The following is a 22,606-nucleotide window of genomic DNA, read 5'->3' as shown; positions in this document are numbered from 1 at the left end:
CAGTTTGCTCCAAGCCCCATCCAGCCTGGCCTTGGACACTTCCATGGATCCAGGGGCAGCCGCAGCTTCTCTGGGCAACTGGAAACGAAATGTCAACGTTATTAGCGGTTATGGCCGCTTTCAGTGCATCCCTTGCTCTTTATTCCCTCGTTTCCCATTCCCAGGATGAGCGTTGAACTCACGGATTACGAGACCATCAAGGAAACGCTGGATGCAGTCCGGGATCTCTCCTTCCAAGGCAGCAGCCTCCGAACCGGCTCAGCCCTGGCTTTTGCAGCTCAGGCCTTGTCCCACCGGGACACCCTGAGGGAGGAGGCAGCAAAGGTGGGTGAGAATTCGGGATCCTGGAATGGTTTGGATCAGGAGGGAAGTTAAAGCTCATCCAGTGCCACCCCTCTGCCATGGGCACGGACACCTCCCACCGTCCCAGGCTGCTCCAAGCCACAATGTCCAGCCTGGCCTTGGACATTCCAGGGATCCAGGGGCAGCCACAGCTGCTCTGGCAATTCCAGCCCAGGCAGGAATTCCTTCCCAAGATCCCATCCAGCCCTGCCCTCTGGCAGTGGGAAGCCATTCCCACTTCGTCCCATCGCTCCATGATCCTGCAAGTTGTCCCTTCCCCCACCGGGAAGAATTCCTTCCTACTATCCAAACCTAGTCCTCCCTTGGGAGCTCTCATGTGGAATTGTGGGGATGAGGGATCAGTCCCCCCCTGTGCTGGTGGGAATTTCCTCCTGGAATTCCTGCCTCAGGCAGAGATGAGACACCAGGGCACCAGGGCCATGCAGAGAAGGATGCTCAGAGGAGCTGCTCAGCTCCTTCCCAGCCCACGGGAATGATTCCGTGCGGGTTTCCTCGGAGCTGCTGGGTTTTTGAAGGATTTCATTCCAAGAGAGAGATTTCATCGCCGCGAAACCCCGCGGCTCTCGCCGCCACCTCCTGATGCCGCGCCCATTCCTTATCCCAACTCCTGCAGGTGGTGGTTCTGGTCACGGATGGGAAATCCGGCGATTCCGTGGAAGAGGGAGCGCGGATCCTGCAGGACGGGGGGGTGACGGTGTTTGCTGTGGGTACGTGTGGCCACCAAAACCCTCTGCGTGACCGACCCTCCTTCTTCTCCCTGGGGAATATTCCTGATTTTCACAACAGCCCCTTCCTGAAAACTGCTCCCCATCCCCAGGCTTTGGAAAAAAACACATCAAGTCCAGGGAAATCGTTGTGTTCTTGGATGTTTTTGTTGTTGTTGTTGTTGTCAATAACTGGTTTATTAGGTGCAGATCTCTGGTTTTGTATCTGCCGAAGCCGCTTGGGAATTCGGAGGGAGTTCAATAAATGGCTCCATGAAAGTTAAAATGTTTTGATGTGACATTTAAAGAAAAAACAGAAACAAAAAACCCCAAACAATTGCAAATGCTTTTGCTTCTGAAGGTTTCTCTTAATGGGGTTCAGAGACTGACTCAAAAACATCCTTCAGATTAATTCCACGAGCAAGGAAAAGTTCCACGGCTCCCCCACCCATCCCCAAGTGTGAAATTCCACCAGCCGAATCCTTCCCTTCCCAAATTATTTCAGGGAACGACAGGAATGGCGGCGGGGTTCTGACACGAAGAACAACCAGGTCAATTTGAACCGTGAGGTGAAAATTTGGGGAACGGTTGGTTTGTTGGCTGGGTTGTTCCCCCTCTTTTTGGTTCAGCCACAGGAACACCCGGGAATTTTCAAACAGCCTCCCAAAATCCCGCTGTCTGCTCAGCACAGGAACGTCTCTATCCAGTGGGAAGGACAAGGCCGGATCCTGCCCTGTTCCCTTTTTTTTCCACCTCTCAGCCCGTTAGCAGCACTGGGACAATCTCTGTGACACCTCTGGAGGAATCCTGACCTCTTTTCCCTGGTGGAAGAGGTTTCCTCCGCTTCCCCCATCCAGCTTGAGACTCCATTCCTTGTTCCCTCCTTTTCCTTGGCAGCACAACCCAAAACTGTCATCAGACTCCAAGCCCGGCCCTTTCCCAGGCCTGCCCTGCCCCATGGATGGTGTTTGATGTTCCTCTTTTCCTGCTTTTTCCGTCCCCTAGGGATCAAGGATGCCGACAGGGATGAGTTGGGCAGGATTGCTTCAGATCCCACTGCGGAGCATGTGCTTTACGTGGAGGATTTCCAGCTGCTCCCAAATGTGGCTCCCAAACTCTCCCGGAGGCTTTGCTTCACCGCCTCGGAGCCGCCGCGTCCTGTCAAGCAGAGGGTGCCAGGTGCGTCCGGGTTCTCCCTTGATCCTGCTTCCCATCCTCAGACCACCCTCTGGATGTGCTTCCATGGGGGATGAACTTCCCACGCCCCTCTGAGGGAGCCTGAGGGGTTGGGTGATCCCAGAGAATCCCAGAGGAGCAGCCAGCTCCTGGAGCAGCTCCTGCTTTGGGACCGCGGCCCTGGGTGTTTTTCTTGTGGTTGCCTCTCCGTGGTTTGTGTCGGGATATCGGATCCTGGGAATTTCGATGCTGGATCAAAAAAAAGGGATGAATTTCTGCTCCTTGGGGCGTTTCGCTGTGGGATTGTCACAGGGGATTCCAGCAACACGGCTCGGGGGCTCGGGAAGAACTTAATTCCCTGCTGAGGATGCAAAGGGATTTCCAAAGAGATCTCCAAAGGGATTTACAAAGAGTTTTCCAAAGGGATCTCCAAAGAGATCTCCAGAGGGATTTCCAAAGGGATCTCCAAAAGGATCTCCAAAGAGATCTCGAAAGGGATTTCCAGAGTTTTCCAAAGGGATCTCCAGAGAGATTTCCAAAGAGTTTTCCAAAGGGATTTCCAAAGGAATTTCCAAAGGGATCTCCAAAGGGATTTCCAAAGGGATCTCCAAAGAGATCTCCAGAGAGATCTCCAAATGGATTTCCAAAGGGATCTCCAAAGGGTTCTCCAAAGGGATCTCCAAAGAATCTCAAAAGGATTTCCAAAGAGATCTCAAAAGGGATTTCCAAAGTTATCTCCAAAGGGATCTCCAAAGGGATTTCCAAAGGGATCTCCAAAGAGATCCAGATCTCTCCTCAAAGAGATCCTGGCACTGCAGTGAATCCCGAGGGGATGGCACTGAATTCCTGCCCCTTCTTGGCTCACGAGCTCAGGAGAAGCTGAGTTAGAAGCTTGGGGTAGGAATGGGGAGAATTTCACCTGAGACTTCAAAGGATCCCCTTTTTTATTTTTTTTTTGGCTCCTTCTGCGGTTCTGCAGCACTTCAGGGCTTCCTGTGGCATTCCATGGAAAATCCAGGCTTCCTGTGACATTCCATGGAGACTCCAAGCTTCCTGGCAGATTTCTCCAGTGTCGGGAAGGAGAAGGTCAGGGAGGAGCTGCATTATCCAGGTCTTCCCTGGGGAAGCGTAACCAGAACCAATTTTGGTTTCCTGCTTTGTGCTGTCAAAAAAAAGGCCAAAAAAAAAAAAAAATTTCTGCTGGAGCATCTCCCGTCTGGAAACAGCTCCCAACCTGAGCGACACCCACAGCTTTCTCCTTGCGGAATATATTGACTCCACCCGTGAATTTCCAATCCAAACTCTTTCCTCTGTGTCCTTGCAGCGGAGCAGATCCTGGGCCCTCGGGAGCTGCGTGTCAGCGAGCAGAGCCACAGCTCCCTGCGGCTCTCGTGGGTGGCAGCCACGGGCAGGGTGACAGGGTACCGTGTCCACATCCAGCCCTCGCTGCCACCGGGGCAGCCGGACACAGAGCTCCAGCGGCAGGTAGGGTCACGTTCCCGTTTTCCGGGGCACCGGTTGGGGTTCAGTTCCCAGTGTTGGGGTTCAGTTCCCAGTGTTGGGGTTCAGTTCCCAGTGACGGGGTTCAGTTCCCAGTGATGGGTTCAGTTCCCAGTGTTGAATTTCAGTCCCCAGTGTTGTGGGTTCATCCCGTGTTGACGGCACAGCCAGCTGAGGAGGTGACACCACGTCCTTCAGCCATCCCAGTGACAGCAGGATTGGCGGGAATTCCTGAGGATTGAAGTGAAGGTGTAGATCCACCATGGGATCTGCCAGTTTCAGTTCCCAATGTTGTGGGTTCATCCCATGTTGAGGGCACAGCTGGGTGAGGAGGTGCCACCACATCCCTCAGCCATCCTGGGCACAGTGGGATTGGCGGAATTCCTGAGGATTGAAGTGAAGGTGTAGATCCACCATGGGATCTGCCAGTTTCAGTTCCCAATGTTGTGGGTTCATCCCATGCTGAGGGCACAGCTGGGTGAGGAGGTGACATCATGCCTTTCAGCCATCCTGGGCACAACGGAATTGGCGGGAGTTCCTGAGGGTTGAAGTGAAGGTGTAAATCCACCATGGGTATGGATCCACCATGGGTATGGATCCACCGTGGGATCTGCCAGTTTCAGTTCCCAAAGCTGAGGGTCCATCCCATGTTGATGGCACAGCTGGGTAAGGAGGTGGCACCACGTCCTTCAGCCATCCCGGGCACAACAGAATTGTCCCGAGGGTTGAAGTGGAGGTGTAAATCCACCATGGATGTGGATCCACCATGGAATCTGCCAGTTACAATTCCCAGTGCTGGGGGTTCATCCCGTGCTGATGGCACAGCCTGGTTAGGAGGTGACACCATGTCCTTCAGCCGTCCCAGGCACATGGAATCGGCAGCAGTTCCTGAGGGTTGAAGTGAAGGTGTAAATCCGCCATGGGTATGGATCCACCATGGGATCTGCCAGTTTCAGTTCCCAATGTTGTGGGTTCATCACATGTTGAGGGCACAATGGATGAGGAGGTGGCACCACATCCCTCAGCCATCCTGGGCACAGTGGGGTTGGCGGAATTCCTGAGGATTGAAGTGAAGCTGTGGGATCTGCCAGTTTGACTTCCCAGTGTTGGGGGTTCATCCCGTGTTGATGGCGCAGCCTGGTTAGGAGGTGACACTCTGTCCCTCAGCCATTCCAGGCACAACGGAATTGGCGGGAATTCCTGAGGATTGAAGGGAAGGTGTAAATCCACCACGGGTATGGATCCACCATGGGATCTGCCAGTTTCAGTCCCCAGTGTTGGGGTTCAGTCCCCAATGTTGTGAGTTCATCCCATGTTGAGGGCACAGCTGGGTTAGGAGGTGGCACCACATCCTTCAGCCATCCTGGGCACAGTGGGATTGCCGGGAATTCCTGAGGATTGAAGGGAAGGTGTAAATCCACCACGGGTATGGATCCACCATGGGATCTGCCAGTTTCAGTTCCCAGTGTTGGGGTTCAGACCCCAGTGCTGGGTTTCAGTTCCCAAAGTTGGGGGTTCATCCCATGTTGAGGGCACAGCTGGGTTAGGAGGTGGCACCACACCCCTCAGCCCATCCTGGGCACAACGGAATTGGCAGGATTCCTGAGGATTGAAGTGGAGATGTAAATCCACCGTGGGTGTGGATCCACCATGGGATCCACCAGTTACAATTCCCAGTGTTGTGTTTCAGTTCCCAATGTTGTGGGGTTGTGCTTGGTTAGGAGGTGGCATCCAATCTTCCCAATATCCAATCCTTTCTCTCCTTATCTTTATGATGCCACCGCTCTATCCCATCCAGCCTCCCTGGCAGCATCTCCTGCTGCCGGAGTTGTTCATTTTGGTAAGATCTCCATGGATTTGGGGATTTTCCATGTCCTCGTGTGCGGGATGCTGCCGTGTGCTCCAGCTCATCCCACACCGCACAAAGTTTGAGAGTAACGCTGAAGAGTAGAAGATATTTGCCCTAAAAGCTTTGATTCCTAATAATAGAACAAAGCTATGAAAGCTTAAATTATTAAGGCGAAGATTATTAATTGTATTAATTATTAAAATTGTATTTAATGGGAATGATCACCCTTGGCAGCTTCTGTGTTTTCCATGTTATTACGAGATCCTGAAGCCCTGTATCCATCCCTTGCCCTCAGGTTAGATCAAAATTTCCTTCTCTGAGCTTAAGAGGAACTTTCTGGGTTGTTTTCCCTTCGTTCCCTTCAAAGGAATTTGAGATCACCTTTACCCCTAACGCCCTCTCCATGTTTTATTTCCGGGACTATTCCATGGGTTGTTCCACAAGCCGAGGCTCACAATGTCCTGGTGAGGGGTTCAAGAGGCTCCTGCTGGTGGAAGCCACCTTGAGCAGGTGTGGAAGGTGACCTGGCGTGGCGGGGTAACGTTGTCCCTTGTCCCGGGCGTGACAGACGGACGTGGACGGGGACACGACCACGGTGCTGGTGACGGATCTGAAGCCCAGCACCAAGTACGTGTTCACGGTGAGGGCCAGCTACGGAGGGGCCCTCGGGGAGCCGGCCGCCGTCAAAGGGAAAACAAGTGAGTGTCCCCCGGGACATCCCTGGGGAAAACGCCCACCCCAGAGCTGGAGAGGAGGGAGGGACAGACGGATGGAGGGATGGAGGGAGGGACGGATAGATGGATGAATGGATGGATTGAGGGAGGGATGGAGGGTGGGATGGATGGATGGATGGACGGATAGTGGGATGGATGTATGGTGGAATGGTGGGATAGATGGATGATGGATGGATGGAGGGATGGATGAGGGATGGATGGACGGATGATAGAGGAATGGATGGATGGACAGATGGACAGATGATGGACAGATGAATGGATGGATGAATGGATGATAGTGGGATGGATGTATGGTGGAATGGTGGGGTGGATGGATGAGGGATGAGGGATGGATGGACGGATGATAGAGGAATGGATGGATGGATGATAGAGGGACAGACGGACAGATGATGGACAGATGAATGGATGGATGAATGGATGATAGTGGGATGGATGTATGGTGGAATGGTGGGGTAGATGGATGATGGATGAATGGATGGATGGACGGATGGAGGGATGATGGACGGATGGATGGATGATAGTGGGAGGGAAGGAGGGATGGTGGGTGGAGGGATGGATGGATGGAGGGAGGGGTGGAGGGTGGGATGGATGGACGGATAGCAGGATGGATGTATGGTGGAGCGGTGGGATAGATGGATGATGGATGGATGGAGGGATAGATGGATGGATGAGGGATGGATGGATGGACAGATGGACGGATGATGGACAGGTGGATAGATGGATGGATGATAGAGGGATGGAGGGAGGGAGGGATGGATGAATGGATGGATGGAGAGAGGGGTGGAGGGCAGGATGGATGGACAGATAGTGGGATGGATGTATGGTGGAATGGTGGGGTAGATGGATGAGGGATGGATGGATGGATGATGGTTGGTGGGATGGAGGGATGGATGAAGGATTGAGGGATGGATGGATGGATGATGGTTGGTGGGATGGAGGGATGGATGAAGGATTGAGGGATGGATGGATGGATGATGGTTGGTGGGATGGAGGGATGGATGAAGGATTGAGGGATGGATGGATGATGGTTGGTGGGATGGAGGGAGGGATGGATGAAGGATGGATGGATGAGAGATGGAAGGATGGATGGATAAAGGATAGAGGGATGATGGATGGATGAAGGGATGAATGGATGATGAAGGGAGGGTCAGTGGATGGATGGTTGATGGAGGGATGGATGGAGGGATGGAGTGATGATGGAGGGAGGGAGGGATGGTGGATGGATGGATAGATGGATGGAGGGAGGGATGGAGGGCAGGATGGACAGATGGACAGATAGATAGTAAGATGGATGGATGGATGGATGGTGGCATGGATGGTGACATGGATGGCAGCATGGGTTTGGAGCTTCAGAGTTTATTAGAGAAGCTCCCGTTGAGCCCCAAGGTGCAGGAAGGACACCTTGGATTCCCAAACTCCTCTAAGAGGAGCCCGGATGGGGCTGGATCCAATCCCAACCCTGGATTGTCAACGGATTAAATCTAAGGTATTATAGAGGTGTGGTTGAACCTTTGTCCGAGGATTAAAGATGGCAAACCAGGTATATTTATATTAAAATTAATTATAGAGGTGTGGTTGAACCTTTGTCCGAGGATTAAAGATGGCAAACCAGGTATATTTATATTAAAATTAATTATAGAGGTGTGGTTGAACCTTTGTCCGAGGATTAAAGATGGCAAACCAGGTATATTTATATTAAAATTAATGATTTCCTATGATAAATGAGCAGATAAAAAGATCTTAATCAGAATTATTTACTACACAGTAGAGAAGCTAAAACTAACAGGACAGGACAGAAATGTGCACTTTATCAAAGTAATTATACTATAGTAACTATATTAAATTAATTATATTAATTGTAATAAAATCAGCAAAAAACGAAACAAATTTTTGAAGTAGAGGTTGGTGTCACTCACCCAGACCAATGTCCGGGGACAAATCTCTTCTGCTGACGCTCCAGGGGTGACTTTAAGGGGTGTCCCCACCCAAAGGAGGGATCTCCATTCCCAAGAAGGGACGTGAGGATACATCAGGAGAACATCTGGACGTGGGACTGGGCTCTTATCACCTCTGCTTTTGGGGATCCCCAGGGTTTTAGGGGTTCACCAATCCCGCTCCCATCCCTGGAAGAAGCACGAGTCCCGCTCTGCCCGAGGAGCTTCGCAAAGGATTTTTCCCTTTCTTCCCTGCCTTTTGTTCCTCGTCCCTCCCACCCCCCGCGACGTCCGGAATTGTTTGTCTTCTTGAGGGAAGGTCTCCTGACAGGATGAATAAATAAAGCTCCTCAATGAGGTTCGACTCATCCGTACTTGCCAGGAAAGAAGATGGAATGTCTTTATGGGCAGAAATAAAGCCGTTTGATCTCTCCTCTTATTATCCCCAACACGAAGCCAGAGGCGGGAGCTATAAATCCGTCTGCCGTGGCTGGCTGGATCCGGATGGGCTCCTCTCCCTTGGAATTGCGGCCGCGGGAGCAGAGCGGGCTCTGATTCACGGCTTTGATTCCTGCTCAGTCTGCAAGAACTGCCGAGTTCTCCCTGCCCGGGGTAGATTTCCTCTGCTCGTGAGAGGGTGTTTCAGATCCCAACACCATTCCCAGAGGAAACTCCCAAACTTTCTGCCTTGGGAAGGTTCATCCCAATTTTCAAATGGGAAGAGGGTCGGGAGGAGGGGGGTTGTTGGTTTTGAGGAATCGGCTGAGGGGAGTGTTGGTGCTTCTCCTCTTTGTGTCTCTCTGTCCCTGAAGACAGAAATATTTTTTCCAAGGATCTTTTTTCCCGTTATTCCAGCACTTTCTTCCCCGTTTCTGTGTCCCCAAAGCTCCCGTGCCTCCAGTCACCAATTTCCGTGTGATAGAAGAAGGACTTTTCAGCCTGAAGGTGGCTTGGACACCTCCCCTGGGAAAACTGGAGGGCTACAAGATCTACATCCCCAGGGGTGAGTTTTGTCCATTTTTAATTAATTCTATTCATTTTAATCCATCTTTAACCATTTTTCCTCCGTTTTTCTTGGCGCTTGGTTTAAAAGGAGCGGTGATCCAAGGACAGGGAAGGTGCTGTTAACTCCTGGCATGACTCTGGGAAGAGTCCAGGATAGACTTTTCCAAATATTGTGGTTCATCCAGGATAGATGAGAGTCCTTGGAAGGACTTTTCCTCGGAAGAACAAGCTGAGGATGATGCTGCGACTTCCTTGTTTGCCCTGGCACATCCAGATGTTTTTCCTGCTCTGGTGGGGATTTGGGATGAGTTCAAGCCTTCGGGATGCCTTCCACTCCCCTCTGTGGGATCTGAGGGCTGGGACAGCACAGCCGGAATTCCAAGCAGCACCACACGGATTGGGAGACTCCATCCACTCTCCCGAGCCGTCTCCACGCTGTGAAGACCTTCCTGCGGGATTCGGCCTCACGGAAAAGCTTCACCACCCCTCTTCCCCTTGATTTTGCAGCCAACAAGCCCGGGATGACCCTGGAGCAGATCCTGCGGGGCGACGTCTCTTCCCACCTGCTGGAAAACTTGCAGGAGGACAGGGAATACAGCATCAGCATCTACGCCGTGTATCCCGAGGGCCCGAGCCAGCCCGTGGCTGCCCTGGGGAGGACACGTAAGAGCTGTGACCCCGCGCTTGATCCCCTTTGTCCCCACCTCGGAGATGGTGCCCTGGCACTCCAAGACCTTCCCGGTTCCATCCTAACTCTTCCCTCACGTCCATGACCTTGGACACGGTTATCCCACGTCCGTGATCTCGGACGTGGGCATCCTCAACACCCTCCTGCAGTTTGGGGGAGCGTGGGAGATCATTCTTGCACCGGGCTTCACAGGGTTGGTGCTCGGAGGTTACGAGATGCCTTCAGCCCCAGGAGATCCTGGAAATCCCTCTCATGGGATCATAAAGGCTGGAAAAACCCTCTAAGGTCCCCAAATCCAACCATTCCCAGCACTGCCATGTCCCCCAAATGCCACATCCACGTGGCTTTGAAATCCCTCCAGGAATGGAGGATGGATTTCTCCAGGGATCATTGCTCTGGGGAGCTCTTCCAATGCCTGACCACCCTTTCCATGAAGAAGTTTTTCCCAATATCCAACCTAAACCACCCCTGGCATGGCTTGAGGTCATTCCCTCTTGTCCTGTCCCTCATTCCGTGGGAGCAGAGCCCAGTCCCACCTGGCCACCTCCTTCCAGGTGTTGCCTTCACCCAGCTGAGCTGGAGGAACGTCCATGGAAAGTCCTCCACTCCCGAGTGGATGTCCTGAAAAGTTTCTCTCCCGTCCTCCTTCCAGTGAAGCTCCTGCCTGTGGAAAACCTCTTGCTGCAGAACGAGACCACGGACACGCTCCAGGCCCGGTGGAGCCCTGTGCGGGGAGCAACGGGATACAGGCTCACCTGGACATCAGCAGGTATGGACAACTGTGGGATTCAGGGTTCAGGCTCACCTGGACATCAGCAGGTATGGATGGGGTGGGATTCAGGATTTGAGCTCACCTGGACATCAGCAGGTATGGATGGGGTGGGATTCAGGATTTGAGCTCACCTGGACATCAGCAGGTATGGATGGGGTGGGATTCAGGATTTGAGCTCACCTGGACATCAGCAGGTATGGACAACTGTGGGATTCAGGGTTCAGGATACAGGCTCACCTGGACATCAGCAGGTATGGATGGGGTGGAATTTGGGATTCAGGGTTGAGGCTCACCTGGACATCAGCAGGTATGGACAACTGTGGGATTCAGGATTCGAGCTCACCTGGACATCAGCAGGTATGGACAACTGTGGGATTCAGGATCTGGACATCAGCAGGTATGGACAACTGTGGGATTCAGGATTCAGCAGGTGTGGACAACTGTGGAATTCGGGATTCAGGATTCAGGCTCACCTGGACATCAGCAGGTATGGACAGGGGTGGGATTCAGAATTCAGGATTCAGGCTCACCTGGACATCAGCAGGAATGGAAAGGGGTGGGATTCAGGATTTGAGCTCACCTGGACATCAGCAGGTATGGACAACTGTGGGATTCAGGATCTGGACATCAGCAGGTATGGACAACTGTGGGATTCAGGATTCAGCAGGTTTGGACAACTGTGGAATTCGGGATTCAGGACTGAGGCTCACCTGGACATCAGCAGGTACGGATGGGGTGGAATTTGGGATTCAGGCTCACCTGGACATCCACAGGTACGGACAGGGGTGGGATTCAGGATTCGAGCTCACCTGGCCATCAGCAGGTATGGACAACTGTGGGATTCAGGATTCAAGCTCATCTGGACATCAGCAGGTATGGATAACTGTGGGATTCAGGATTCAGGATTCAGGCTCACCTGGACATCAGAAGGTACGGATAGGGGTGGGATTCAGAATTCAGGATTCAGGCTCACCTGGACATCAGCAGGTATGGAAAGGGGTGGGATTCAGGATTTAGGATTCAGGACTCGGGCTCACCTGGACATCCCAGGTACAGCCACGGCTAGGGGTGTGTCTCAGTGAGCAGGGCAGGGAAAGATGGGAGCTGTGAGATTCCCGAGGTGTTGGCTGCACTTTGGATTGGATTCCATCTTTGCTCAGAGGGAATTGGAGGGGATTTTTTTAGTGGGATCTGTGACTGGCGGAGTTTTCTCTGCCACGGACGCAAAAATTCCTGCTGTGGCTCTGCATGGGGCGGGCTGGTGGATATCCAGCCTTGTTCCATGGATTTGCTGGAACTGAGAAACCTTGGAATGGCTGAGAGGGGCTGGGAAAACCCTCCCTGCAGAGCTGCACAGCCCCTGAGTATTTGGGATCACCCCTTTTTTGGGGGGGAGGCTGATTTTTGTGGGGACAGCCTGGAAGTGCCTGCGCTCTTTGCTTTTCTCTCTGCAGCACCAAAACCAGGCCGCATCCCTCAGAATCCTCATTTTTAGGCAAATTTGGGAGTTTGGAGACAGATCCACTTTTGCAGCTGGAGCTTTTCCCCTGCCCCAAACCCAAACGTATTTTCCGCGGTGCGGGAGTGAGGAATTCCAGTTTGGTGGCAGATTTTGGGGGAGATGGATGTTTCTGGGGCTCAGGGATGTCAGGACACCTGGGCTCTATCCCAGGCTTTGAGTTAAAAACCACATTTTCCTCTCCCTCAGCTCCCCCGGTTCTGATGGAAGGAGACATCTCCCACCAGGAAAGGAGGGGGGATTAGTGGGAGGACAGCTCCAAAGGTCACCGGGAGGGGAAAATCTTCACAGGGAAGACATAAAACAGCTTTTATGGCTCTGTAATTAACTTTTTTTTTTTTTTTTTTTTTTCTCACGGCACACCCCAAAACTCAGCAGTTTGCCCGGGCCGTGCCCCGTATTCCAGCTCTGGGAGTGGGGACACTGAGGGGACAGTGGGACAACCTGTGGGAAGAACACAACACCTCCGCCCCGAAATTCCAGCTGCTTTTTCACCTGCTCCCAGCTCACCCCAATTCCAGGGGTGGGAAAATCCCAAGGGCAGCCCCCTTCTGGCCTCTGGCTCCTCATCCCACACTCCATCCCACCCCGGGATTAGGGATGTGCTGATGGGATCCAGACCCTGCTGCCCGCCCCAAGCACGGGAGGGGTTCGGTTTTCCTCGCCTGACTTTTAAACCCGGGATTAGATAAACACCGACTGGAGACGGGAGCTGTGGGGATGTGGGATGTGGAGAGCAGGTGGGAAAAGGGGGATGGGGCTCCGGGAGCTGCTGGAACAGAAAACGGGGAGGTGGCACCATCCAGTGACCAAACTGGAAAAGGCAATTTTCCCTCTAGAGGTTTTCCTCAACATCCCGCTGCCTTGCACCTCCCTGCCCCTGGGAACCGGGGGTGGATCAGCAGGAATTCGGGTTTAACTCTCCTCCTGCTGGGCACGTCTAGCTAAGCTGGGTTTAGCCCACAGCAAATCTGGGTTTTGGAGCATCGCTGGCTTCAGTTCCCGCAGGGAATGCAGGATGACTCCAGCACGGATTCACCCAGGGCTGGGCAGGGCGTGGATCCTTTTATGGGATCACTCCCAGACCTCAACGTGCCCGGTTTGGGATTTTCCTGGTTTATTCCCTTGGCTTTGCAAATCCACCAGTTGCCTGGGTGATCCCTGAGCTCTTCCCGGGCGGATGCGGATAATTTCCACTCGCACCCACCCGGGGTGGCCCCGGTGCGCTGGGCTGAGCCGGGGTCTCCGTTTCCCTTGGCAGAGGGCAGCATCCAGGACGTGACCCTCGGCAGCTCCTACAGCTACTACATGATCCAGGGGCTGGAGCCGGGCGTGGAGCACACGGTGACCATCAACCCCATCTTTGGGGACATGGAGGGACCGGTGGTGACAGGCAAAGCCACCACGGGTGAGTGCCCACGCAGACGTGGGCGTGCTGGCACCGAGTTGGTGTCGCTTCTGTCGCTTCCCCGCGTCGTTGGGTCCTCGATGGAACTGGGAAACTCTTCTCCCTTGCAGTGGCGTCCAGCACCGTCCAGATGCTCAAAGTGAGCGAGATTTCCATCAACAGCCTCCTGGTGTCCTGGGATTCGGTCGCAGGAGCCACCGGGTACAGGGTGGCCTGGGGTCCCACACCAGGTGAGATCCGTCTCTGCTCTCCCTGGACCGGGAGAATGTCGGGAGTGCTGGGGGTAGGGCAGGTCCAGCTCGTGAACTGCTCCGAGCAGCCTCTCCCACAATTCCAGAGCGGGAACTGAAGCCAGGGATTATTCCAGGCCCTGAGGCACCAACCCGGCCCCAGCCCAACAGGGAGTGAGTCCCCGGGAAGGAGACAGGGAACATTCCCAGATTCCTGTGGTCCCTGGGTGTGTGGTGGTTTGGATTCAGTTCCTCCCAGCTGATTTGGATCATTTAGGTATTAAAATTCCAAAATAAATAGCCACAGGACAACTCTCCCTTGCCCCGGTGAACTCATGGAATCCCAGAATCACTGAGGCTGGAAAAGACCTCCAAGTCCAGGGATGGGGATTCCAAACCTCCCTGGGCATCCCCTTCCAAGGCCTGAGCACCCTTTCCATGAGGAAATTCCTCCTGAGTTGTCCTGGAACAGGTGTCCTCCAGCAGAGGGAACGCGGTGGGTTTCCCAGGATGCGACAGAGCTGCTCTCCAGACTCCTCCTCCTCTTGTGTTTTATTTTCTCTTCCAAAGATTTCTCTGGCAAGGACCGTCCCCGTCACCTGGCCCTCAACAGGTCGGTGACGTCCCAGCGGCTCCGCGGCCTGGCCCCGGACACCGAGTACGTGATCTCTCTGTCCGTGCTCTTCGGCTCCGGGGAGGGCCCCGGGATCACCACCTCGGCCAGGACGGGTGAGTGCGGGCGGGACGGGGGAGTGGCTACTACAGGACGCAACCTCTGTGTACCTGCCTCGACCTCCTGTGTCCCTGAGTGGGCCTGTCGCTGTGCTCCGGGCTTGGGAAAGGGCTTCGGATTCGTCGGATCCCAGATTGGATGAGGTTGGAAGAGTTGGAAAGTTTGGAAGAGTTGGAAGGTTTGGCAAGTTTGGAAGGTTTGGAAGAGCTGGCAAGTTTGGAAGAATTGGAAGGGTTGGAAGGCTTGGAAAGCTTGGAAGGATTGGAAGGTTTGGAAGAGTTGGAAGAGTTGGCAGGGTTCGAAGAGTTGGAAGGTTTGGAAGAGTTGGAAGGTTTGGAAGAGTTGGCAGGGTTGGAAGGTTTGAGAGAGTTAGAAAGTTTGGAAGGGTTGGAGGAGTTGGCAGGGTTGGAAGGTTTGGAAGGTTGGAAAGGTTGGAATGGTTGGAATGGTTGGAGGAATTGAAAGCTTTGGAAGGGTTGGGAGAGTTGTAAGTTTTGGCAAGTTTGGAAGGTTTGGAAGAGCTGGAAAATTTGAAAGAGTTGGAAGGGTTGGAAGGTTTGGAAAGCTTGGAAGCTTTGGAAGAGTTGGCAGCGTTCAAAGAGTTGGAAGGTTTGGAAGAGTTGGCAGGGTTGGAAGGTTTGAGAGAGTTAGAAAGTTTGGAAGGGTTGGAGGAGTTGGAAGGTTTGGAAGGTTGGAATGGTTGGAATGGTTGGAGGAATTGAAAGCTTTGGAAGGGTTGGGAGAGTTGTAAGTTTTGGCAAGTTTGGAAGGTTTGGAAGAGCTGGAAAATTTGAAAGAGTTGGAAGGGTTGGAAGGTTTGGAAAGCTTGGAAGCTTTGGAAGAGTTGGCAGGGTTGGAAGAGTTGGAAGTTTGGAAGAGTTGGCAGGGTTGGAAGGTTTGGGAGAGTTAGAAGGGATAGAAAGTTTGGAAGGGTTGGAGGAATTGACAGGGTTGGAAGGCATGGAAGGTTTGGAAGGGTTGAATGGTTGGAAGAATTGAAAGCTTTGGAAGGGTTGGGAGGATTGGAAGAGCCGAAAGGTTTGGAAAAGTTGGACAGTTTGGAAGGGTTTGGAAGGTTTGGAAGAGTTGGAAGTATTGGAAAGGTTGGAAGGTTTGGAAGAATTGGAAGGTTTGGAAGGGCTGGAAGCCCATCTTTTTCCACTGACCCAGGTTGCTCTGACCCAGGTTGCTCCAAGCCCCACCCAACCTGGCTTTGGACACTTCCAGGAATGGAGCAGCCACAACTTCTCTGGGAAGCCTTTGCCAGGGCCTCCCCACCCTCCCAGCCAGGAATTCCTTCCCAAAATCCAACCTCAACCTGCTCTCGTTCAGTTTAAAGCCGCTCTCCCTTATCCAAACTCCCTTTCCCAGTGGTGAAGTGCCCGATCTGCACTCACTGAGCTTCCAGGTATCCCGAAATTCACATCAACAGTGAGTCCTCAACATCGTTAGAATCCATCTGAAATAAAAAAAAAAATTGGGAAAATAGGAAATCTGGGTAGAATCTGGTGTAGGAAACCGTAGGAAGATAAAGAGGGTGGAGCATCCTAGTGCAGTCCTTTTTGCTTGGCGATAAGGGCTGTCTCCTGCCTCAAAGAATTCCGTAATTCCGAAGGAATCCTTCTGGGAGAGAAGATTCCCTGGACAAGAGGCAGCAGATGCAAACCCTTTGTGTAAAAGAGGGAAAATTGATGGACAAACCTCGTCCCTCTCCCTCAAAATTCTGGGCTGCTGCCCTGAGAGCAGGGAAGAGGCAGCACCGCTGATCCAAGGGCAGGGGTGGGATTCTGGGAAGAGGTTCCCAAATGGCAGCAGGAAACCTTGGAATACCACATGGAGAAAATGCTCTGGCCCTCGTGAGGAAGAGAACAGGGAATATTCAGCAGCCGTGAGAGCTCTGGGTGGGTGTTTCACCTGGGGCACTGGGATATGGATCTGCTGACTCCATGGATCCCTGAACTGCCTGGCCTGGCCTTGCTCCCGCTGGATCTAGAGCAGATCGTGCTCCTTGATGACCTCAGGGAGTGGTGAGGATGAGGAGACACCAAGGATAAGCAAAGACGCTGTTTTTAACCCTTTTGATACAATTTTGACTCATTAACCTGTCAGTGATGAGCCTTCGGACAGGAATTAGGATACTTCTGATGTTTTCCTCCTCACCTTGCCCTATCCTGGCCTTGCTCCCACTGGATCTAGGGCAGAACGTGCTCCTTGATGACCTCAGGGAGTGGTGTCTCTCCATGTGAGGATGAGGAGACACCAAGGATAAGCGAAGACGCCATTTTTAACCCTTTTGATACCATTTTGACTCATTAACGTGTCAGTGATGAGCCTTCAGACAGGAATTAGGATGCTCCTGATGTTTTCCTCCTCACCCTGTCCTGTCCTGGCTTTGCTCCTGCTGGATCCAGGCAGAACGTGCTCCTTGATGACCTCGAGGAGTGGTGAGGATGAGGAGACACCAAGGATAAGTGAAGACACCGTTTTTAACTCTTTTGATACAATTTTGACTCATTAATGTGTCAGGGATGAGCCTTCGAACAGGAATTAGGGTGCTCCTGATGTCCCCATCACCCTGTCCTGTCCTGGCCTTGCTCCCACTGGATCTGGGCAGAACTTGATGACCTCAAGGAGTACAAAGTGGTGTCTCTCCATGTGAGGTTGAGGATGCACCAAGGATAAGCGAAGACGCCATTTTTAACCCTTTTGATACCATTTTGACTCATTAATGTGTCAGTGATGAGCCTTCAGACAGGAATTAAGATGCTCCTGATATTTTCCTCCTCACCCTGTCCTGTCCTGGCTTTGCTCCTGCTGGATCCAGGCAGAACGTGCTCCTTGATGACCTCGAGGAGTGGTGAGGATGAGGAGACACCAAGGATAAGCAAAGACGCCGTTTTTAACCCTTTTGATACCATTTTGACTCATTAACCTGTCAGTGATGAGCCTTCGGACAGGAATTAGGATACTTCTGATGTTTTCCTCCTCACCTTGCCCTATCCTGGCCTTGCTCCCACTGGATCTAGGGCAGAACGTGCTCCTTGATGACCTCAGGGAGTGGTGAGGATGAGGAGACACCAAGGATAAGCAAAGACACTGTTTTTAACCCTTTTGATACAATTTTGACTCATTAACCTGTCAGTGATGAGCCTTCGGACAGGAATTAGGATACTTCTGATGTTTTCCTCCTCACCTTGCTCTATCCTGGCCTTGCTCCCACTGGATCCAGGGCAGAACGTGCTCCTTGATGACCTCAAGGAGTGGTGTCTCTCCATGTGAGGATGAGGATGCACCAAGGATAAGCAGAGACGCCGTTTTTAACCCTTTTGATACCGTTTTGACTCATTAACCTGTCAGTGATGAGCCTTTGGACAGGAATTAGGATGCTCCTGATCATTGTCCCCATCACCTTGTCCTGGCCTTGCTCCTGCTGGATCCGGGCAGAACGTGCTCCTTGATGACCTCAGGGAGTGGTGAGGATGAGGAGACACCAAGGATAAGCAAAGACGCTGTTTTTAACCCTTTTGATACAATTTTGACTCATTAACCTGTCAGTGATGAGCCTTCGGACAGGAATTAGGATACTTCTGATGTTTTCCTCCTCACCCTGTCCTGTCCTGGCCTTGCTCCCGCTGGATCCAGGCAGAACGTGCTCCTTGATGACCTCAGGGAGTGGTGTCTCTCCATGTGAGGATGAGGATGCACCAAGGATAAGCAGAGACGCCGTTTTTAACCCTTTTGATACCATTTTGACTCATTAACCTGTCAGTGATGAGCCTTCGGACAGGAATCAGGACACTCCTGATCGTTGTCCCCATCCCGCAGCTCCTCTGGGATCCGTCTCCAACTTCAAGGTGACGTCCCACTCCAGCACCAGCCTGTCCTTGGCCTGGAGTGCCACAGCCGCTGCCACCAAATTCAAGCTCACCTGGAGCCCCGTGGGAGCAGGCAAAGGTGAGCAGGGGAAGGACATTCCGGGCGCCTTCCCAAATTCCTGACCCGCTCCCGGGGGCAGGAAAGAGATCCCACAGCTGGGAAACTCGGTCCCGCTGGTGACGGCTCCTCCTCTTTGTTTTTGTGGTTTTATTTATGGAGATAATCCACAAAAGTCTGGGACAACGGAGTGGCAATTTTCCTTTGGAGGAAGGAGGTGAGCTCCGGGCTCTGAAATATCCATGTTTTTCCAGGAAAACCGGTTTCCAGGACTCGGTACCTGGGCAGCAGAGTGTTGGCTCATCGGATCGAGCACCTGGTGCCCAACACGCTGTACAGGGTCGGTGTCCGGGCTGTGTTCAGCAGGACCGAGGGGCCAGAGGTGATCCTGACTCACCACACAGGTAAAGTCCTGCCGGAAAAACCCTCCTCGAGCTGGGATGCAGAGCTTGGATTGGTCTTGGGCCTGGGATTGGCTCGGTTGGTCGGGGCCTGGTGATGAAACACCGACGTTTTGGGCTCAGTTCTCGTATTTATCCATTTATGAGTTGTGCTCCGTGATCCTGGTGGATCCAGCTCAGGATATCCTGTGGATGGTGGAGGCACAGGCAGCCCTCGCTGCTGGTGCCAGTATCCCATGGTTGTTCCCATGGGAGGGAGCGGACACATCCTTCTGACACGTTGGACAATCTTGGATTTATCAGCGCAATTCCCAGAGTTATTTATCCACAACCACCTCAGGAATGCAGGAGCCTCTCCGCAGGCGCCGCTCGCCAGCCTTCGCTCCTGAGGTTCTGGGAATTCCTTGGATTGTGGCTTTGCCTCTTCCGACACGGAGTTCTGGCTCCTTTCAGTGTCTTTTTCACCTGAGTCCATCTCAATGAGTTTTTCATGGAATTTGAAGTTGTGTCTGGATCATCCATCCTCTCTTGGAGCTCTTCTTGTGTCCTTCCCTCTGTGTGTCACCAGTTTGGTGTGAGTGGTAGGAGATGTGGATGAGATTCCTCAGCCTGGAATCCACGGATCCATTAGGAATTTCAGCCTGGCATCCTGGGTAATGTTTGGAAAGTAGATCTTGAATGAATGCCCAAATTTTTCTCCTCCACCACAGCTTGAAGCCATGGTGCTGCTCTGGAACTGAGCCGAAATCTTACCCCTGGTTCATTTTTCCAGCTCCTTCTGGAGATTCCAGCCCCATCCCGGCCATCCAGGACCTGAGGGTTACTGACACTGGTGTGGACGCTTTGAAGCTGGCTTGGAAAAGGCTTCCTGGGATAAGTCACTACAAGATATCCTGGGAGCCATCCAATGGTAAGAATCCCGATCCCCAAAAATGTGGAGTTTGGCTCAGGAAATTCCTTTTTCCATGGATGGTCAGGGTAGGTGGGGACGTTAATGTCCACAGGGACAGGTTGAACTCCTCTAAATCAGCCCTGAGCTGAGCTTTAGGCTCTAACCGAGGATATAAATGTAGCTGAGATTTGGGAATTTCAAGGAATAATTCCTTTCCACATTTGTGACCGGATCTGTCCGCTGCCTGTGCCTCAGTTTCCCCGTGGGCAGAATGAGTTCCTGACTCTCCTCCCTGGCCAGGTCCTCTCGGATGCGTGTGAAGCTGCTGTAACGATGACTGTTACACTTCCCTTTCCATGGATTTTTTTGGGGATGTCTCCTCCCAGGTGACTCGGAATCCTCCCAGCTGGTCCCGGCAGAGGCCGTTTCCTTTGGAATTCCCAAACTGAAGGACAACACCACCTACACCATCTCCGTGTCTGCAGTGAGAAAGGGACAGGAGGGAAACCCCACGGTCCTCACGGCCAAAACCTGTGAGTATGGGATTCGTGGATTGGGATAAGAGCGTCTCCAGGGGGGGAGTGAAAGAAAAAGAGCAATTTTAGCTCACGGACACCTTATTCCTGGAATTCCAGAACGTTTTGTGTTGAAGATCATCCCCTTCCAACACCTTCCATAGACCAGGTTGCTCCGAGCCCCGTCCTTGTTTCTTCTCGGATCCCACCAAAAAACAGACATTGATCCTTTCTTCTCGTTACCATGGAATATTGGGATTTCCCTGTCTTCCCCTGCCGATAATCCCCGTTTTTGAGGCACTTTATCTTGGAATTCCCTCTTTTTGCAATATCCTGACCATTTCCAGCAGCTAAAGGCCAACATCCCTCATGAGCTGTGCCAAAACGGGCGGGATTGGAGATCAAACGGAGGAGAAAGTCAGGGATGAGGTGCAGCCAACACTGGAATTTCAGGGAGCATCTGGAAAAAAAAACACAGGAAAAACTTCATTACCCACTCCAAAAACTTAAACTTCAGTCAGTTTAGAGTCCAGACTGAAGATCTGGCAAAATTCCCACCTGGTCTGATTCAGCTTCTTGGAAAACACCTGGAGTGCTGGAGGAACTCCTTCCTCTCGCCAGAACCATGGAATTTGGGAGACAGAAACATCCCCAAAGCCGCTTCCAGCCCCTAAGCTTTGTTCCTTGCTTTTCCAACAGCGGATTTGCCCAAAGTGACAGAATTCAGGGTTCGGGAGGCCGCGGATTCCAGCGTTCTGTTGTCCTGGGATGCTGTTCCTGGAGCATCCCTGTATTTACTGACGTGGGGATTGTCCTCAGGTAACGTTTGGTGCGGGAAGGAAACTGTGATCCATCTCCTGAGCTCCTCTGGGTCCGGTTTAGCGGGAGAACCCGGAGGAATTCCATGGAATTCATCTCAGCTTCTCCATTTGGCTGAAAAAGAGGGAAAAAAAGGGGAGCTGGAGGAGCCTCATGAAATGTCCCATTTGGGCATTGCGATATCCTTGGGAGAAGGAAAAAAGGAGGGGTGGGAATGGCTCAGGAAAGAGGAATTTGGGCATCATCTGTGTCCCTTCCTGTCCATCAAATCCACCAAAAAAAGGTGGATTTTTGTCATCCGTAAAACCTCGTTCTTACCTGTTTAAAATCTCCGCTCTACTGCGAAGAGCTTTGCAAAATTCCCTAATTCCTCACCATTCCTTTTCCCAATTGATTTGGCTTTTCAGGATTTGCCCTTTTAAAGCACCGGCTCCATGATTTTTTTCCTGGATTGGACTAAAATCTTAAAATTTGGAGTTTTCTGTCCCTGTGGCTTCAACCACAAACTTTTTCCTAGGATCAGTTCACGTCCGAAGTCAATAAAGAAACCAAATACGACAGAATTCCCTGCGATCCCTGCAGTGCTTTTGGAGCTACTAGGAGCTTTAATATTTTTTTGTTTTGTTTTGTTTTGTTTGTTTTTTTAATTCCAAGGATATTTCAGGATTGGCAGCTCCATACTTGAATGTTGCGTCACTCAGGATGAGCTATCCCTTTTTTGGTTGGTTTTTTTTTTTTTTTTTTGGCATAAATGTTATGGAAAAGTGATTTGGGAATGGAATCTTTTATCTATGGGGTGATTTTAGTGGTCTGAAGCAACTGTTCCCCTTCCTGTGCGGTTCAAATATTGATCCAAAATTCCAGGGATTCCAAAATCCCCGATTTCAGAGTTGTCTGGGAATCAGGAATGGATAATCCCACGTCTGACAGTTCCCCCCGTGCCCTCCCTCCATCGATCCTGCTGGAATGGGTTTATAAATATTGATTTCCCATCAGCAGCAGGTGAATCCTGGCCCCACTTCTCCATAGGATAAAATTTACGTCCCGACTGAGTAATTCCAGTTTTTCCTGGGTAATTATCCCAGCTGCCAACATTGGTGTGTAAAAGCAATTAAGAATGTGGTCCTTATTTTTTTTGTCTTGATTAATTTTCCTCTACGGAACTTGATTTTTTTTCCTAAATGAACGTTTTTCCCTTTTAAGCTCATTTAATGCCTTTTTCCCTGCTGATTCCATCCAGCCTGTCCCATTAAAAAAAAAAAAAAAAAAAAAAAAATTGGATCCCTTCCTATTGCACTTGGGATCATTCCACCTGTGGATCAGACAAATTAAACCAATTGCGGCTATTTTGACTCAACTTCCCAAAAAGAGGAAAGCACAGGAGCTTAAGCCAAATTTCAAGAGGGATTTTACTATTTTATTTGAAGGATT

At 51.8% G+C, this 22,606-nt stretch overlaps 1 protein-coding gene across 1 annotated transcript in view; it reads left to right on the top strand.

The window, feature by feature from the left end:
• The window catches only part of LOC120751875 (collagen alpha-1(VII) chain-like), a 112,184-nt gene that overhangs the window by 12,363 nt on the left and 77,215 nt on the right, over nucleotides 1-22,606 (top strand). Inside the window, 16 exon segments of the mRNA XM_040062365.2 lie at nucleotides 165-324; nucleotides 977-1,070; nucleotides 2,073-2,246; nucleotides 3,568-3,728; nucleotides 6,161-6,290; nucleotides 9,147-9,263; nucleotides 9,773-9,928; nucleotides 10,606-10,722; nucleotides 13,506-13,652; nucleotides 13,763-13,882; nucleotides 14,453-14,611; nucleotides 18,441-18,569; nucleotides 18,803-18,952; nucleotides 19,722-19,859; nucleotides 20,228-20,374; nucleotides 21,056-21,175. Coding sequence (XP_039918299.1) covers nucleotides 165-324; nucleotides 977-1,070; nucleotides 2,073-2,246; nucleotides 3,568-3,728; nucleotides 6,161-6,290; nucleotides 9,147-9,263; nucleotides 9,773-9,928; nucleotides 10,606-10,722; nucleotides 13,506-13,652; nucleotides 13,763-13,882; nucleotides 14,453-14,611; nucleotides 18,441-18,569; nucleotides 18,803-18,952; nucleotides 19,722-19,859; nucleotides 20,228-20,374; nucleotides 21,056-21,175 — 2,219 coding nt within the window.

This window comes from Hirundo rustica, chromosome 4 (genome assembly GCF_015227805.2).
Source record: "Hirundo rustica isolate bHirRus1 chromosome 4, bHirRus1.pri.v3, whole genome shotgun sequence".
Lineage (NCBI taxonomy): Eukaryota > Metazoa > Chordata > Aves > Passeriformes > Hirundinidae > Hirundo > Hirundo rustica.
The sequence above is the reverse complement of the archived record's forward strand: the minus strand, read 5'-3'. Positions and strand labels throughout refer to the sequence as shown.